Source organism: Amblyraja radiata, chromosome 25, assembly GCF_010909765.2.
Source record: "Amblyraja radiata isolate CabotCenter1 chromosome 25, sAmbRad1.1.pri, whole genome shotgun sequence".
Taxonomy (NCBI): Eukaryota; Metazoa; Chordata; class Chondrichthyes; order Rajiformes; family Rajidae; genus Amblyraja; species Amblyraja radiata.
The window spans coordinates 23,628,317-23,648,426 of NC_045980.1; the positions used below are offsets into that span (position 1 = coordinate 23,628,317).

The 20,110-nt window shown below is 43.1% G+C and overlaps 1 protein-coding gene across 1 annotated transcript; it reads right to left on the reverse strand.

Moving 5' to 3' along the window:
• Nucleotides 1-1,624: 1,624 nt before the first annotated feature.
• Nucleotides 1,625-17,586, reverse strand: LOC116987429 (protein PML-like). The gene is made up of 6 exons (XM_033043467.1): nucleotides 17,309-17,586; nucleotides 10,074-10,570; nucleotides 8,808-9,385; nucleotides 7,937-8,004; nucleotides 5,445-5,679; nucleotides 1,625-4,558 (listed from the first exon to the last, which is right to left on the reverse strand). Exons 2-6 carry the CDS (start codon nucleotides 10,565-10,567, stop codon nucleotides 4,521-4,523), a joined length of 1,413 nt encoding a protein of 470 aa, XP_032899358.1. The 5' UTR covers nucleotides 10,568-10,570; nucleotides 17,309-17,586; the 3' UTR covers nucleotides 1,625-4,520.
• Between the last annotated feature and the right edge of the window lie 2,524 nt (nucleotides 17,587-20,110).

A 20,110-nucleotide genomic window follows, 5' to 3' on the forward strand; every position in this document is an offset into this window, starting at 1 on the left:
GAATGGCTCCCTGATCCACAGTGCCACAGTTAGGTGCTCACCCTTCCTACAGCCTGCACTCATCTGCACAGGGAGCAAGAATCTCAGACCTGCTTGAAATGCTCAAGGGCCAAAGCTCCTCTAACGCTACCTTTGTCTCTACCCCCCAGCCTGCTTCACTGCTTCATTTGTAGTCCCAACACATCCCCCCCTCCGCCGACCACAGACCAAGTTGGAAGCAGTTACTCTAACAGGTGTGACTGCCTCCAGAAATACATCTTATCGACTGGAATCCTCTTCAGTAACTTTCCTACCACAGATGTTGGCTTACTATAGTTCCCAGGTTTTTCTTTCCAGCCCTTCTTAAGGCACATTAGCCACTCTCCAGTCTTCCTGCACTTCACCAATGTCTAATGATGATTCGTATATAGTCAAGACCTCTGCAATTTTCTCTCTAGCTTCTCACAGTACCCTTTGATTACAGCTGATTCCAGGCTCTGGAGATTTATTTAACGTCGTATGTTTTAGGATGTCCAGCACCTTCTTGATTGTACCGGACATTTCCTTTAAATATACCAAGTTTGTTAGTCTTCATGTCTTACTCCACAGTAAAAACAGAGGAGAAATACTCATTGAAGACATAGCCCACCTCCTGAGGGTCCATGCATAGAATACCACTATCGTTCTGATAAGCATTATTCTCTAGTTACCCTTTTCCCCTTAATATACTTGTGAAATAAATCTCTTTGGAATTTCCTTAATCTTGTCTACCAGAGCTATCTCGTGCCCCCTTTTGCCCTCCTAATTTCCTTAAGTATGCTCCTTAATTCCATACACAACCTCCAAAGATACTTAATCCCCAATCCTTGCCTCCTCCTTTTTCCTGACCAGAGCCTCAGTTTCTCTCATCATTCAGGGTTCTTTACCCCCACCTATCTTGCCCTTCACTCTAACATGCAAAAACATCCCACTTTCCGTATGCCCCATTGCTCACAACCTACCAATTTGTCGTTAACCAATCCACAGTCTACCAGTACACCATCAAACACGTGTGCTCCATTTGGGGTTAATTACCTAAGTAGCAGCCAATCTAAGGACTTTTGAAACTCCAAACACACCACATTCATTGAATCCCTCTCAACCATCTACCAAATCTAGAATTTGAATGTGCTGTTGCCACTTTCTTAATGAGACTTCAACTTTTTCCCCCAACTTCAGATAACTGGTTGCTTTTTTTCCCCCTGCTTTCTCTCTTCCTCCTTTAAATAGTGGGAAGCGCTCGCTCTAAAGGGCAGTAATATCAGAACTGTGACCTCCAAGTTTAGTTATTATCCCATCAACTTTCAAGCTCTTGAACCACACTGCTCAACCTTAATCGCAAAATCGATCTGCTACAGATCTTGATTAGGTTGCACTACTTTGTTTTGCACTATTTATGATCTGGTTACCTTCTTGTACTGATAATTTATTGTATTATTAATTATAGTACATTTTTGTTGTGTTGTTGCACTAATGTACCTGTAAAGCTGTAGCAAGTAAGTTTTTCATTTGTCCATTCCTGGCGCATATGACGACTCTGGATTCTTGAGCATTTGGGCTCCTGTACTTTAGAAATACGGGTTAAAAAAATGCAAGGGCCAGGAAGTTGTGATGAAATTTTATTTAAAAAGAAACAAATGTTTAGTCCCAGCTGGAGTATTGTCCTCGGTTCTGGATACCACACTTAACAAAAGAAGTTTAAGAATTTAGAAAAGCCCCAAGAGATTTACTAAAATGTGCATATGACAATTAAAACCCTTGACTTGATTTACATTAGAAACCTTCCAATCTCTAGTAACTGTTCTAGAATCCGTGGAATTTTGGAAGATGGCAACCAGAGTACCCATCCAAAGCCACCTCTTTTGGAGCAAATTAAACAAGTCCTCAGAATTTACCAGTATTCAGTCCCATTGTGCAATACCACTTATGAATTAATGTTAATTGATTTCTGTTTTATTCTCTAGCCGAAACTGTTCTCCACTATTTCCAGAAGATGTGTAACTTCTATGAAGACGTGCATTGAATGTTTGTTTACTTTTTCTGCCACTTCATTTACCAAAATAACTATCCAGTCTGTAGAGGACCCACATGAACCTTTGTTAATCTTTTTTTTTTAAATCGATCTATGGAAGCTTCACTCTGTTTTACGTGTTGTTACTCTCTTCTTCCTGTCACTGTTCACACATCAATTTCTTGGATCTCTTCCAAGAAATCACTTCCCACCCATAGGATCTTCAGGCTGAGAACAGAATGCCTTGACATATACACTGTAATTCCTTCTCGTTACTCAGAGATTATCATTCATTCTTCTAACTATTGAATTTGCCTTAACTGGCTTTCAGCCCCACCAGCTGTCTTTGCATGCTTATTAACCTACGTTGGATGGTGGTCAACAGGGTTAAATGTACATGGTAGGTCAATGGGCCGTTTTATTGCACTATATGACTTTATTAAAGATTCTAATATGACCTTTATTAGAATCATACAGCACAGAATCGCCCTTCAGCCAAATTAGGTCATACAAACCAAGATGCCCCATCTAAACTGAGCCTGGCTCACATTCCTTTAAACTTTCCCTCTCCGCATATCTCCAAATGTCTTTTCAATGTTGTTATCGCCCCTACCGCGACTGCTTCCTCCAGCAGGATGTTCCATGTACCCACCACTCTGTGTGAAAAGGTTGCCCCTCGGGTTCCTATTAAATCTTTCCCCTCTCACCTTACACCTATGACCCCTAGTTCCTGATTTCCCTGGGTAAAAGAACTTATACTACCCTCAGATTTTGTACACCTCTATAAGATCACCCCTCGGCCTCCTGCACTCCAAAGAATAAAATGTATCTAATGGAATATAGAGTGTAATTTAGTTTATTTATGCTAAATGTAATTTATTTACTTGTTATAATGAATAATCAGATGATTGGTTAACAGCTAAAAATTAATGCAAAAAATTGAAACAATGTTCAATGTAAGCCATGTTACTTGCTAAGACTATGTGTGAAGAGTAAATCTGAAAACAATCTTGATGGATGTTGGAAATATCAAATAATAAAATATTTGAACTAATGTGTTCTAAGAGATTTGATCTGTAGGCTGGAGTGACAGATTAAATGAGCTTTCCTTCTTGCAGATGTGCTACCAACAAAACTACAACCAGCACCAAGTGGCTTCGACTGAAATCGGGACACCACATACTCTTCATACCAGACACGTATGTCTCGGGTAAGGCGAGAATTGTAAGTTAGAATCATTGTTGGCACCTGTATCCAAATAATGCACATTTGCATCCAAGCAAAGCAATCGGCAACAAAATACTTGCTGAGGCACTGCAGTGAAACATAACTGGTCGAAACACAAGGCATCTGACCTTGGAATGCACTGTGAAAACATTAGCTTACAGCAAATTTGTGCTTTACCTGGCCTGGGAGAAGCATAGAAAAGCATGTAATCACGTGTACATTGTAAGCGTTGTAAGCATTTGCCCCTGAACATGATACTAGCCCAGGCATTTTAGAGGGCAGTTAGGAGTTGAAACTAATACTCTTATGCAAACCAGACCAGGTGAAGGTTTTGTGGAATGGATTTTGAATAGTAACACTGTAAATTGATAGAACCGTTAATTGTAATAGCATTTTTTTAAATCCTAGATTTGTTTCATTACTTGAATTTCAATTCCCAACCACAGGGGGGTGGGGGGGGGGGGGGGGGGGGGGGTGTAATTGACAATGCCAGATCAATGTTCCAGGGATATGAATATTATTACTATCCATTGTGCTAATGTACCTATCTTGTTGTATTTCTACATAATTCTACTGCCAAGCTGCACAAACGGTAGATCTGATGCCTGTAGTACCCATTTAGCTTAACTCAGTATGTTATAACTATAACCAGTTACCTTTAAATTTTATCTGACTGTAATTATGTGGGTGGGATTTATATGTAGTCTGAAGCGTGTTTGCGGCTGGGATTCTCGCGCAGATGCCCTCGTAGTTTTAATTTAGTTTGAAGAAACATGGGGGAGAGGTCACAGCTTTCGACCAAGCACAAGTCTGACTACCAGTAAGATCAAAATGTATTTAAACAAGAAGTTTGGATGAATATCTTACTGTTTTTACTTCTACAATAAAGAAACTATTAATTAAGAGACTGTGTTTAGAAGATTTATCTTTGGACGGCATTGAATGTCTCGTGGAGCGCTCGTGAATGCGTTTCAATTATCCGCTGAACTGCTGTCTTCAATCATAGTGACTAAAGGAGGAATCCATGAAACTATATAAAAACGCCCTTTAAATGTATCAGCTGTCTAAAAAATTGTCAAATCAGTTCCATTACTGCAAACATTCCCCTTCAGAAATTATGTACGTTCTCTTTTGAATATTCATTTAACTGTTGTCAGACAGTGCATTGTAGATCACAACATCAACAAACGCGAACCACCACAGTTTGCCCGTCAGTGGTGCTGCTCCAATATGATCATGTCAAACCTTCGCCTTCAGCCAAATCTCATTTCAAGTCTTCAGAATCTATTTGTATCACCTGTACTGTAAAGGTTCAGAGAAAAGATCACAATCAGATTTGTTTATTACACAAACATAGCCATCATAGTTGATTGTTTATTACACAAACATAGCAACATGCACGGTTCACAGAATGAGCTTAATGTTAGATAAAGGGTGGTTGCTGGTTTGGCTGAGAATGGATGTTGTTTGGGATGCATTCCCTACTGTACATGAAATAGTAACAGCGGGGCCCATTTCGGCTGTTGATCCAGTATCAGAGGCACCACTTACTCAGACAAAAGTGTGGGCTGATGCTTCAGTTCAACTCCAGTCACTGTCAGAGGATTCGGATGAGAACTCCAATCTCAACAGTTTCTTTCATGCCCTTAACCAACATCTATCCACAAACTAGCACGCCAACTAAAGCTGAGGTGCAGGTGTACTGCTTCCTCACATCTCCAGATTCCCAGGTCCAATTTTGACCTCTGGTGTTACCTCAATGGAGCTCTCTCTGTGACCATGTAGCTTTTCCCAAATGCTTCTGTTTCCTCAAAGATACCTGTGTTGATAAGTTGGTAGAATCTGTGAATTGCCCTTCTGTGTTGATGGGTGGTAGAAAAATCAGTGAGGAGTTGATGAATACGTGAGAGAATAGGTAGCAAAGCAATAGATGGGAAAATGGGACTGATTGGATTGCATCAACTTAATAATCTCTATTGTAAGGAAGTAATAACTTACTGATATTCGCTTGCCCTTTTGGAATTTGCTTGCGGAAATAAGCTTCCACTTATACATCAGCGGTGAGTACTGCTCCAAGCTAAATCATCAAGTTCACAATGCTTGGAACATGCAGTTCACAACTGCATATGTAAACATGAATTTACTTACAACACAAATGTAGGTGAAAATGTAAAAGATGTAAGTTTACCTTCAGTGTTCATAAACATGGACACCTGTTCCTGTCCATCAGAGTCGGTGATAACAGTGACACACTCTATGGAGGGCGTGCGGCTCTGCTGGTGGCTGCTTGGGCCAGCGGTGGAATCGTCCTCAGTGAAGCTACTTGGCTCTTCTTTCACACACAGTTTTTTGGAGGCTTCTGCTTCCTCAGCTGTATAACATTTCCTTTTGTTGGAGTTACACTTCAAATATTGGCCAACTTCCTGCAGAGGAGAGCAACTGTTTAACCAGTATCTGATGTTAAGGATAGATAGGTGTGGGCGAGTTGGGCCGATTGGCTTGTTTCCACATTGTATCACTCTATGACTCTCTGACACAAACTCAGTCCAATAGAAACACAAGGAACTGCAGATGCTGGTTTACAAATAAGGACACAGTGCTGGAGTAACTGATCAGGTCGGGCAGCATCTCTAGAGAACATGGAGAGGGTTGGGACTAAGGCAGGTGAGAGGCTGTAAGTTGGTATGGAAGATGGTGAAAGAAAGTTCACCGTACAGAATAGGCAACAACGCAGCAGAGAGTGAGGAAGATAGATACAAAATTCTGGAGTAACAGAGGGATAGGCAGCATCTCTGATGAGAAGGGATGGGTGACGTTTTGGGTGAGACACTTCTTTAGACTGGCCAGAGAAAGGAAAAGAGAGATTTAGACAGTGATGTAGAGAGATATAGAACAAACGAATGAAAGATATGCAAAAAAGTAACGATATCAAAGGAATTAGGCCATTGTTAGCTGTTTGCGAGGTGAAAACGAGAACCTGGTGCGGCTTACAAAGAGGGTAGGGATGGAGAGAGAGAGGGAGTGCAGGGGTTACATGAAGTTACAGAAATCATTATTTATACCATGGGCTGTAAGCTGCCCAAGCGAAATATGAGATGCTGTTCCTCCAATTTGCGATTAGCCTCACTCTGGCAATGGAGGAGGCCTAGGACAGAAAGGTCAGTGTAGGAATGAGAAGGGGAATTAGAGTGAGAATAGGGCCCCTCAGAAGACAAAGCGGTCATCTGTGTGGAGCCGCAAGAAATGAACAAGGCCCTCAATGAGTGTTTCTCTTTATTTTGTACGTTGGAGGAAGAAATGAATGCTGGGGAACTATTACGATTGAGGAAGTGCTAAATGTCCCAAGTCATATGAAGGAAGATAAATCTCCCGGGCTCAAACAGATATATCAGAGGACTGTGGGAAGCTGGAGAAGAAATTGTAGGCGCCCTGGCTGAGATATATGAATCATCATTAGACACAACTGAGGTGCCAGAAGATTGGAACGTGGTAATATTGTGCCTCTAATTATGACGGGCTGCAAATCAAAACCTGGGAACTATAGGCCAGTGAGTCTAACACCTGTGGCAGGCAAATTACTGGAGAGTATTCTGACGGATAAGATATAGTCTTAGATATATATATGCATTTGTATAGACAGGGGTTGATTAGGGATAGTTAGCATGGTTTGTACGTGAGAGATGGAAACAGAGTGATGGTGGATGGTTATTTTTAGGAAGGGAGGCTTGTGACCAGTGGTGTGCTTCAGGGATTGATACCGGGCCCGTTGCTGTTTGTGCTTTATATCAATGATTTGGATGAGAATGTAGAGGCATGCTTAGTACGTTTGCAGTTGATACTAAAGTGGGTGGTATTGTAGATAACAAAGATGGTTATCAAAAATTAGAGTAGGATCTTGATCTGATGGCCAAGTGGACATAGGAATGGTTAATGGAGTTTATGCAGAAAAGTGTGAGATGCTGCATTTTGGGAAGTCAACCCAGGGCAAAACCATCACAGGAAATGGCAGTTCCCTGGGGAGTGTTGTAGAGCAGCGGAATCTAGTGGTGCAGGTACATAGTTCTTTAAAAGTGATATCATAGATAGATTGGGTGGTGAAGGCTTTCGGTACTTTGGCCTTCATCAGTCAGGGTACAGAGTATAGAAATTAGGATGTTATGCTCCAGTTGTACAAGATGCTAGTGAATTTAGATTATTGGTTATGTCTTCATCTGCTTCTAGGCTAACATCTGGAACTCACTTGCCAAGACTTGCTTCTCCTTTAGCCTTCCTTTATGACTCTGCATCCATGACTGGTTTATGCTCTGATGCACCTTGGGTTTACACAAAAAAGGGACGCTTCTTCAGACTGGAGTCTGGGGAAGGGTGCCGCCTGAAAACGTCATGGCATAGTCAGAGACTGACCTGACAATGTGCAAGCAAGAGTAACAGGAGGTAACAGTGGGCTAACAACAAACTACGGAATGGCCAAGAATAGTGTCTCAGAGCAAATTAAGTCTGATTTTCAGCTGCTCAGGACATGTCTGCACTGACCCTGGCCAAACGCAGTTGTTTCTGACAGAGGTAGAAAGCACATGACCATCTAATTTTATCTTATTTGCCTGCTTAATTCAAACAGAGCACTGACCTCAGTATTAAAGCCACTTTACACCTTCTACATGATTAACTCTGCACATTCACCTTCACCTTCACAGCAATTCTGCATCCAGGCAACGATGACTTTCCATCCAAAGTGGACTCGTGTTTCACTGAAAAAACAATAATTTTCATGAGTAAAAGATCTATATAATGAACACACGAAGGAAAGAATTTGCCTCTTTGGCAAACATGTTTAATGAAATCAATCATTTAAGCACCAAAGGTGAGCTCTGGGAAATAACTGGGACAGGGAATGCCAGCTCTGGGAGTCACAGTGAAGGACAGCTCGCTGAATCACAGAGACACAGTGAACGTTGGCTCTGGAAATCACAAGGATTGACAGTGTTTAAGAAAGAACTGCAGATGCTGGAAAAATCAAACGGAGAAACTCAGCAAGTGAGGCAGAATCTGTTGTCGAAACGTCGCCTATTCCTTCTCTCCATAGATGCTGCCTCCCCCGCTGAGTTTCTCCAGCATTTTTGTCTGGGATTGACAGTGTGCTTGATTCAGAAATCACTGGGGTTGACAGCAAGTGCCAGCTCTGAGTGCCAGCCCTGGGATTCACAGTAAGCGATAACTCTCTGAATTAGAGAGACACCATGAATGATAGCTCTGGGAGTCGTAGCGAGCAACCGCTTTGGGATTCACAGCATTCTGAATCGGAGGCACAGTGAACGACAGCTCTGGAATTCACTGACATTCACCATGAGTGACGTCTCTCTGAATTACAGAAGCACAGTAAACGACAGTGCAGGGAGTGAACCTCCAGATCAATCGTGGAACGGCAAATAACTTGCGCGGGGAGAATGGAGGTAGGGGGCTCTCAACAAACGTCCATGGCCACTGCACGTTGTGAGTCAAAGGCAATTGTCATTTTTATTAGAGGAAACAGGAGTACCTGACTATTACTCACATCTCGTGATCATCAAATTGCCCAGCATTTTCTCTGGAAACTTGCAGCATTCCTGAAAGTCGATAATGGTGTTGTCCACATGCACATCCATTGGCTTTTCTTTCCGTAGTTCTGCGAGAGCTGACTTGATTGTTCCATGCAGCTTCAGGATTTCCTGTTCTGTGGCATAGCGCAACAACTGGGACACCACGTTTTTGCTCACCCCCATTCTCTTCAACACGTTCTTCATGCTGTTCAGACTCACCTGCAGCTTGTGGGTTTTGGAGGAGTGAAGCTCCTGCAGCTCATTGATCAGCCTGCGCTCCTCCTCCTTCACCTTCTGCAGGGCAGCCTGAACCCGGGCTTCGATCAGATCTGTCAGCTTGTACTTGTCCCTGTTCACGTCATCCACGAGCAGTTCCAGTTGGCTCTGTGATTCAACAAACTCTTCTTGCTTTGTGACTATTGCTGCCAGCGTTTCCTGCAGCTCGCTCTTCAAAAGGTTGATCTGTTTTCGCACAGGGGTGCAATCGTGGTCTTTGTGTTCCAGAAGAACGCACAGGACACAGAGCCACATCGAGCAGGTTCTACAGTACAGACTGCACATAAAGACTAGTCACAATTAACGTCAAGCAAAGGCATAAAACCCATATCACTATCTTATGCTGCCTGTCGAGCCCGTTGACACTTGGTTTCCTCAAATAAAACCCCAAACATTCCTTGTACATGCAAGACCTTATAATTGATCAGATCCCTAATCATGCCCAGCCGTTTCAGAGAGATTGTAAAATAACATAGTTGGGAGCGCAAGTCACATATTAAGATGTGTGTTTTCAAACCTATTCATCACGGGTGGATTTTTAGTTACAGAGTAGTAGATTGATGGGAGATGCTGGAGTAACTCAGCGGGACAGGCAGCATCACTGGAGAGAAGGAATGTGCAATGTTTCGTGTCGAGACCCTTCTTCAGACTTCCTACACAGTAGATTGATGGGACTATAATTGGAAAAAATTGTTTTTAAAGGTATATTTATTTAATGGCGTGAATTTTAATTCAATTGCTGTGGTAGGATTGGACTTCAGGACACCAGCAGAAAGGCCCTGGGCTCTGAATGTTATAACGGTAACCTAGCCACTGTTGTATCTTTTGCATTTCTATCTCATCTGTGTGTCATAAGATTTCACCCTCTTTTAAAAAGCAGCCTCAGCTTTCAAACACACTCACTGTGCACCACCCACATCACCACATACCACACCCTCCCTCTACATTGGAAACACAACCTTTACCTAATTGTCTGATTTTCATGTGAGCTGCAGAGGAGATCCTTTGATCTTCTTAGAATCTTCAAGAACTCATCTGAATTCAACTTTCGCAAAGTGCCCAAGGTCTCCACGTGCTTCTTGTGATCTGGCATCAACACCTGATGAGTGTGGAAGCACTTGTTACACAGCACCTTGTCACACTCCAGGCACACAAACTCTGCAGACGTATTCTCCTCACAGGAGGCACAGCGCTGTTCTGCACTTTCCAGGATTTGCTGCTGCTTTCTCACACTGTTCTGCAAGTTTGACACAAATATATTGTCTGGCAGGGAAGAGAGACCTTTCTTGGTCACCATTTCGCAGATGGGACAGGTGACATCGCTCCCATTGGATTCGCGCTCCAGACAACCTGCACAAAAGGTATGAAGGCACTCGAGGAGCTTTGGACTTGTTGCCGGCTTGTTGCAGAGCCCGCACTGAAAATATTCCTCGAGCCTTGTTACCAGCTTGGCCTCCATGACCTGCAACAAGGAAATGCCCATCACAATAAAGTTATATTCAAAGTGAAGTGCAAGAAAAAGCAGATGCTAGAAATCAACAATGAAAGTGAGAAACGCTCAGCATCTGTGACGGAAACAGAGTTATCATTTTTGTTCAGAGAAAGAAGACAAAGGCAAAAGAGAATGGGAATTCCAGTCAAAGAGAAGGGAGCAAAATTTCAAGGGAGATATCTCTGAAGAGAAGTGAATGACATCAATTAAAAAACAAAAATAAACCTGCAGATTTTGGAAATATGGAGTTAAAACTGATTCTATTAATATAATATAATGAGATGGAATAAATGGGTCATTTTCTGATTGGTGAGCTGTACAGACTGAGGAGTCACAGGGTCAACTCGATCAAAGGCAATTTATGTAATTGACTTAAGCAGAGGGTTGGAGGCCTGGACCCATTCATTGTTGCTTGTGGTCTATATCAAAGATTTCAAATTCAAGTTTCAAGTTCAAGTCAAGTTCAAGTTTACATTTATTGTCACATGCACTATTTAATGGTACAGTGATATTTGAGTTACCATACAGCCATACGAATAAAAAGAACACAACACACGATAGAATTTAACATGAACATTCCCACACAGTGGAATCAACGTTTCCCACTGTGAGGGAAGGCAATGAAGTTCAGTCATCTTCCTCTTTGTTCACCTGTGGTCGGGGCCTTTTGAGCCCTCCGCAGTTGCCGCTACGGCGGCCCGATGTTCAGGCCCTCTCGCCAGGATGATCGGAACTCCGACGTCGGAACGGAAGAACATTCTCAGCGGCTTGGAGTTTCCGAATCGGCCACTTCTTACTGGAGACCGCGGCTCCCGAAGTCTACAGGCCGAGCTGGGCAGTTATTCTACACTGGCGGCCCTCGGCAAAGGGATCCCAGGAGTTTGCAATGTTGAAGTCTGCTCCGCCCGCGGCTAGAAACTCCGCAACCACAGCTCCACGATGTCAAAGCAGCAGCCCAACACTCGGGAGCTTCAACACGGCGATCCCCGGTAAAGCATCGCCCACTCCGCGATGGTAAATCAGTGCTGCACCGCTGCTGAAGCTCTGGTCAGTCTCCGGCAGGAAAGGCCGCGCCAATCCAGATGGTAGGCCGCGAGGAGAGGGGTGGGGGCGAAGACGCGACTCAGAGAATAGTTGCATTCTCGACCAGGAAGTGACTGAGAAACGGTTTCCCCCTTACCCTCCCCACATCCCATACATAAAAAGACTAAAAAACCTCCAAAAACATACTTTTAAACAGACGAAAAAATTTTAAAAGACGAAAAAACAGACATACTATATGCAGGGGCTGCCATTATACGACGCCCCTGGTCGACTAGGATGTGAATGTATAAATTAGCTTGGATAAGGCATCTTGGTTAGCATGGACAAATTGGGCTGAAGGGCCTGTTTCCGTGCTGTGTGACTCTAGAAGGTATGGTAATTTTGCAGCTTACTCTAAATTGGATGGTATCATAGAGAATAGTTATCAAGAATTACAACAGGGTCTTGGTCAGTTAGGTAAATGGGCCATGGCATGACTAAATGAAATTTAATTCAGATAAGTGCAAGGTGTTAATTTTGGGATGTCAATCCACACCAGGACTTTCACAATAAATAGTAGGGCCCTGTGAAGTTTTGTGGAGACTGAGGTGTACGAGTACCTGGTCCCCTGAAAGTAGTGTCACAGGTGGAGAGTGGTGAAGAAGGCTTTTGCCCTTTATGAGTATATAAATTGGGACACCCTGTAGCAGTTGTACAAGACGTTGGTGAGGCTCCACTTGGAATGTTGTGTTCAGTTTTGGTCACCATGCTATAAGAAAGATAACATTAAACTGGAAATGTACAAAAAGACAAACCTAACTGGGAAAGCAAGGTTTGAGGAGAATACGTAGTCTGCAAGGAGGTATGGAGATAGGTTGCATGAGTGGGCAAAACTTTGGCAAATGGAATGTAATGTGGGGATTGTAAGGATGTCTAATGCAGAAGAAAAAAAGCAAAGAGTAGAATGTTCCTTCAAACCTGAGCAACTAGACAGAAATATCTTGGTGTCCCTGCATTAGAAACACAGAACGTCAATGGGTAATTAAGAACCTGACGAGAACTGTTGCCTTCACGGCAAAGAGTATAATTTCAGGGTGTGGCTTGCTGCAACTGTACAATGTATTGGTGACACCACACAGGAGGTACTGCATATAGCATTTGTCTCCTTACTTATGTTGGTCTATTTGCATTGGAGACGGTGCAGAGAAGGTTGAGTGTGATTCTCGGGTTAATGGGGTTGACATATGTTAAGAGGCTGGCCAGGTTAGGTCTATACACATTGGAGTTTAGAATAATGGTAAGTAATCTTATTGACACATCTAAGATTCTAAAAGGGTGGATGCTAGAAGACTGTTTCCTCTCATTACAAAATCTAGAACAAGGGACAGATAAAACATCACTGGGGTAAAATGGAGATGAGGAAGAGTTTTGTCCAGCGCGGAGTAATACGTTTTTACCTCAAAGGGCAGAATAAAAGTGGTTAATTGCCATATGTATCGACCGCAGGACAAGAACATTGTTACTTACAGCAGTGTAACAGGTCTGTGAACACAATATGCATAGCAAATAAATAATATTTATATATTTAATTAATAGCCCTAGTATGTGCAAAAATGCCTGAAATCCAAAGTGCAACCAAAGACAGTCCATTGTTCATAGTTGAGGTCAGTGTTAAGAAGTGTTCAAGAACTTGTGTAAGAAGGAACTGCAGATGCTGGTTTAACCTGAAGATGGACACAAAATGCTGGAGTAACTCAGCAGGAAAGGCAGCATCTCTGGAGAGAAGGAATGGGTGACGTTTCAGGTCGAGACCCTGTCCTGTTGAGTTAATTCAGCATCTTGTGTCTATCTTCGATGGAGCTAGTGTGAGTGGGTGATCAATAGTTGGCATAGACTCGATGGGCCAAAGGGCCTCTTTCAATGCTGTTATCTTTCAATCAATCAGCTGAATGATCTGGATTCATATGACAACAGTATGGGGCACCATCTGGACTCCAGTGTCAGCTGCACTTTCCCCTTTAGCCCCTGGATGGCTCTAGACCCTCAGCAATAGAATCTAAAGCTTAAAAGGAAAAGCATTGAAGGTGAAGCCAGACAGAGAACCCAGCAGCCACCAAGGAACCCGATTCAGACACAGCAGAGTACACTTGCCCCAATCCCCTCATGCGTACTCGCCCCCTGGCCTCGAAGGTTTTTCCACCAACTATGAGAATTGCCCGACTGGCATCTAGTTCTCCTGCTTAGCCATTTTTACTCCAACAGCACATCACAAATCTGTGATCTTTTTCACCTAGCATAAGAGCAGCAGGCACCTTGGACCTACACCACCAACATGTTCCCTTTACATACCATATAGAAATAAATCACTGGTCTTCATCTCCACTGTGGGAGCACCTTCAGAAAGACCACAGTTGTTCAAAAAAGCAGCTCACCCCATTTACTCAAAGGCAACAAATGAATCAGACATTGCCTCTTGCCTCCCTCGAGCCATTCTCTCCTGGACTTTACTGGCATCATTTCCTCCGGAAATCTTCCTGTTGGGTTCTCCAGCCTTAAGGGTCCCACACCACACAATCCCCTTCAACCTCCTGCCCAAGATCCTAATGTATTTGTTATTTCAGCCTGCTCTTGCCCCACAGAATTTATTCTTCCCTGTCGTAGAAACAAGGAACCACAGATATTGGTTTACACAAAAGGACACAAAGAAACTCAGCAGGTCAGACAGCCACACTTCATTCTTCAGAATTCTGCATTCTTCATAATGTTCATTTCTAGAATGGACATCCAATCTTTTTACAACTTATTCTCGCACCAGGATGTTTTTGTTTATTATGTTATTTCTTGAGTACTGTGTTTACAAACCTTTCATAGTTCCATTTCGGTACCTATGACAATTAAACACTCTTGACTTGACTCTTGACTATACTGCACTTGTGCATATGGCAATAAAGATGACTTTATTTGACAGTTAGCCTTCACATTCAACAGATAATTCTACAAAAGCTTCCATCATCTTCAGTGGGATTCCACCACCAGACCTCTCCTTCCCCCTTCAGCACAATGAAGAGATCATTCCTTTCATAATTTCCTGTTTGTGCCTTCCACGCATGATGGAGTAACTCAACACAGGCAGACAGCATTTCTGGAGAACATGGATAGGTAGATAGACACAAAATGCTAAAGTAACTCAGCAGGACAGGCTGCATCTCTGGAGAAAAGGATGATGTTCCAAGCCGAGACCTTTCTTCAAAGAGTCTGAAACGTCACCAATTCCTTTTCTCCAGACATGCGGTGTGTCACTCCAGCATTTTGTGTCTATCTTTGGTTTAAACCCGATCTGCAGTTCTTTCTTGCACACCTGAACATGGATAGTAGTTGGTTTAATAGGTCGGTATACCAATAAGTGGTATCAGTAGGGTAGTTACTTTAAAATTGGAAAATTCAGTGTTGAATATTTCTCCCTCCCACCCATCGATCAGTCAGAAGAAGAAGGGTCCTGACCCAAAATACCACCTCTCCAAGGATGTTTCCTGGCCTGTAGAGTTACTCCAGCACTTTGTATCTTTCCTTGGGGCGGAACAAGTCGAGGCCGATCTCCTTTATACCACAAATGTGGATCTTTGTTTTGTTTTATCTCTACTTCATATTGTTGCTCTTTTATTAATGATTTCCTTGACATCTTTAGTCTGCACACTTCACATTCATTGCCTGTTCTCTCCAGCCCTGCCCCTCTCTGCAACTTCCCTGTCATCCCTATCTCAAACTACCACCTATTCCTGGTCCTCCCAATCCCAAACTACCCCCCGGCAATTCCTGGCCATCCGTTTGCCAAACTGGAGTTGATTATTAAAGATGTTAGAGCAGTGAGCAAACAGAAGCTGCTGGGAAAGCAGTGACGGGATCGGTCAAAGTCACCATGGATTTATGAATGGGAAATCATGCTTGACTAATCTTTTGGAATTTTTTGAGGCTGTGACAAGTAGAATGGATATGGGAGAGCTGGTTCACCAGGTTAATTTCTGGGATGGCGGGACTGACTTCTGCTGAAAGAAAACTGGGCTTGTATTTACTAGAATTTAGAGGAACGAGAGGGGATCTGAGAGAAACATATTAAATTCTTAGAGGATTGGACAGGGTAGATGCAGGAAAAATGTTCCTGATTTTGGGGAAGTCCAGAACCAGGTTAAAAATAAAGGGTAGGCCATTTAGTAGCAATGTTACAAAATTTTGAGATTTTAAAAATCAAGTCTGTAATTTATCCCATCAGATAAAGCATAAAAATAAGTTTAATTTGACACCTAATTCACTTTCATATCTCAAGTATTTAAAAAGTTATGGCCATTTTCATACTGGGAAATGAGCATCTTGTTCCCTATTGATTTTCTATGGACATAACAAAAAAGCTGTGATCGTGAACAGCCAAAAGCCCATAACTTTCTTAAAAATTAAGAGAACTGAATGAAATTTTCAGTTATCATAGATTGAAGCATTCTGAAACAAATATAAAATAATCTTACTTGGATGACCTGAAATTAAAGCATATAATTAGTTAGTTACCTAATTGTAGCTAATTTCAGACTTCAATTACTAGATCTAAACATCTATCCATTTCTTAATAAATGATTAACATTTTTAAATAGCCTAAATGTCCAAATAATATTCACAAATAATTCACAATAAAACATGATTTTTAAATCTCATTTACATTAATTTATAGGCCAAATGGAAGGAATTTAGTGTTTAATTGCTGTAAATAAATGCCCATTTAAATCAGCTTTCCAGTGGGTCCCTGTGGAACGCGCTGGTTTAGAACGTTCACATTGCGGTAGATTTGTGCCCCAAATGCCGAGAAAAATACTGCGCGATATAATGGACCCAAATTGAGCTACTCGCAATATTAAACTTAGTATAAAGGGATCTTTAGAAGCCCTTTTTAATGTAAAAATATACAACCTAACTTCAGCTGTCTGCTTTATGAGACCCTGCGGTTGCTGGCTGTCGCGGGTTTAGAGATTGATTTTTAAACTACTATAACTATTATTCAAGGCCTTTAAACCTAATAATAGCTTTTGCGACGGGGTATTCCAGCGATTTTTCGTTAATAATTAACTAGGCTGAACATTTTCGATTGGAACAGCTTAGAGAAAATCGCGTTTTAAACCCGCCCCCTCTAAACGGCGCCAAAATCGCGCACACCCACAACGGCAGATTTTCAACGACGCTTCAGGTAGGCTTTGCAACATACCTACATTTAGGACTGAGATAAGGAAAAACTTTATCACCCAGTTGTGAATCAGTGGAATTCTCTGCTACAGAAGGGGCTGGATATTTTCAAGAGAATTTAATTTAGCTCTTAAGGCTATGGGAATCAAGGGATATGGGGGGGAAAGCCGGATTTTGGTCGATCAGCCATGATTATATTGAATGGCCGAACGGTCTATTCCTGCACCTATTTTCAATGTTTCTAACTCACCGGTATTTCCCAATCGTCTCCTTCCCAAATATACCACCCACCTGCGTGCAGCTGCTGTTTCCAGAGCTGGAAATGTGAGCAAACAGAAGCTGCTGGGAACACTCAACGGGTCTGGCAGCGTGTGCGGGGATGCGCTGCATTCGCTGCCACTGAAACCTCGCTCACTTTGCAAGTTTCCTGATCCCGTTAAACGGCTCGCCATTTAATCTCACCTCCAAGTCCTTGACTCTGCTTCTCTGCGCCGGGCTCGGGTCTGAGCCTCCGACCTGGCCCGGAGAGACTGGGGCGAGGAAAGAGCCGGACGGTGACAGCGGCGGGGTGTGGTCTGAGCCAAAGAGCCTATAGCGCTATAGGATCTTTGGTCCTGCCTCCCCCCGCTGCTGCCGGGAACGGGCGTTCTCTTCGATCAGCACAATGAGAAACGAAAGTGAAAGTGCGGAGCAGCTTTATGGCATCGCCGGGGTACACGTCCTAAAGTTGTGGGACTACCCACAGCAGAGGGGAGGGGAAGCGGGACCCACCCCCTATCGGTTGTGGCCGGGGATGTAGTTGCACCCTGTCCACACCAAAGATCCGCTATAGGATCTTTGGTCCACACCATATATAAAGCAAAGATTATAGAGCAGAGCTCCTCTAGTATCTTTGGTAAAAAGTGAACCCAGGCTGCAGTTGCCTCATGCACACGCCATGCAAATAGTGAACCAACGCTGTAGTTGCACCATGCCATTGCAGGGCTGCCAACTCTCACGCATTTGACGAAATTTTCACGCTCTCACGCTGATGACAGAGGTTCTCACGCTCAATTTTCTTAAATAAATATATAAATAAATAAATAAAGTCACACTCCTCCACATTCATCAATGAGAATAGTTTTTTGTCGGCGGGTTCTCCGTAAAGAACAAGCTTAAGCCCATCGTACACTATTTAAAATGGCAATGTAGACAAAAATGCTGGAGAAACTCAGCGGGTTGAGGTGGGTGTCTGAGTTTGAACCTCCTTCAGACTCAAGCATTTCTCCAGCATTTTTGCCTACCGCTCTATATATGCTGCCTTACCCGCTTTCACATTCCCGTGCAAATGGTGTGATAGGTGGTCCCAGCACCGTGCCCCCCCCCCCCCCCCGAGGCACCACTCACACCTCCCACCCTCACCTCCGGCGGCTCTGTGTCTGGCGGCCACTCTGTCCACACCGCATGGAGTTTTAACCCCGACCCGGAGCCAGGAGCGGAACGGGTGAGTGGGGGCGTCAGTGCCGCCTCCGGAGCCGCAGGGATGAATCCTGGGCTAAGGCTCCGCTCCGATGCCCGACCCCCCCGGGTCACTGTCCCTCACCTCCCCCGGACCCCCGGGTCACTGACCACTTTTATCAGAATACAACATGGGTAGCCATACAATGCTTGCTGTCGACCGTCACCCATATCTAGGAGTTGAATTAAGCAAAGATTTAAGTTGGCGACGCATATTAATCAAGTATCTAACAAAGCAAATAGAACTCTCGGCCTTCTCAAAAGAAATGTTCACGCATGTAGTACATCCATCAAAGAGAATGCCTACAAGTCCTTGGTCAGGCCCAAATTGGAGTATTGTGGAGCCGTATGGGATCCTTTCAACAACAACAAGATCACCCTGTAGAAAGTACAATGCCGAGCAGCCCGCTCTGTATGTCATGACTACAAGCGCAAATCAAGAGTGAATAATATGTTGACTTCTCTCGGATGGGATACCCTAGAGCTCTGCAGAATCAGGCTAAGGCTTATTGCAATTTACAAGGAGATTCGCAAAATCACACCATCAAATCCCCCGTCATCCCAGAGCACCAACTGCCATGAAACAAGACAAAATAACGGTCCCTACATCAACTCGCTACATTTCAATAAACTTTACTACCAATATTCCCTTTACCCAAGGATGATAAGGGAATAGAAAAGGTTACCACCCAACACACGTGCTGCTCCCGATGTCAAGTCATTTAAAAAGGGGATTGAGCAACTAGATCTCTCCAACTTGGTCAAAAAGGCTCACTTCAAAATGTAATCACTACTCTACTCACTTCGACCTGCGCGAGATAACCACTGATGAGGTGTTTGCGCAGTAATCAACCAGAACCAGAGCCTGACCTGATCCCATCCTCCAGCATCTGCCTAGACCCAACTCATTCCAACCCTCATGACCAAAGATCATAGAGCGTGCGGAGCAACATACTCCACTCGGTGAAAAAGCTGTAGTACGGTAATGGGTAATATTTCGCGCCATCTTAATTAACTCACGATTAACGTCCTGGAGTCCACATCTACAGCTCACTGACTGAATGATACAGACGTCCTGACTGAAAATCACACTCTTCCTATCAATTATTTTAGGATAAGCCTTTCTAAAAAACATGCTACATTTTGTTTTGCCCATTTTCAAAATATAGAATTTTGAACTTGGCGTTTGATTGGTACAAGGAGACTCCAAAGATCGTATTATCTTTTTTTTTTTACACACAGTGACTTTCCACATTTCTACTTTTGGGTGTGTATGTGGCAATTATGGCTCATGGAATTTTCTCCTACACTACTAGTTATAGTCGTAACAACATTTAAATACGTGAAATTTTCGATCTTTCCGAACCCCTTAAAACATGTCTGAAGAAGGGACCCAACCCTAAACATTGCATAGCCATTTCCTAGACACAGTGCTGGAGTAACTCAGCGGGTCAGGCAGCATCTCTGGAGAGAAGAAATAGGTGACATTTTGGGTCGAGACCCTTCATCGGACCCACCATAGATCCAGCCTGACCTGCGGTGTTCTCCAGCATTTTATGTTTTGCTCTTAAAATAAATCTGTGGTCCATTGAAGAAACTACAAGATAGACCACTCTGGAAGTGCAAGTTTTGCTGTACACTTCATACAGAAGAGCACATCATAATACACCCTGGTTGAATTAATGAGGTTAGATTATTTTTTTAATCTGTTGTCTAGAATTAATCGATGCCCACCCTATGTACCTTATATCAGCTTTATTGTATGAA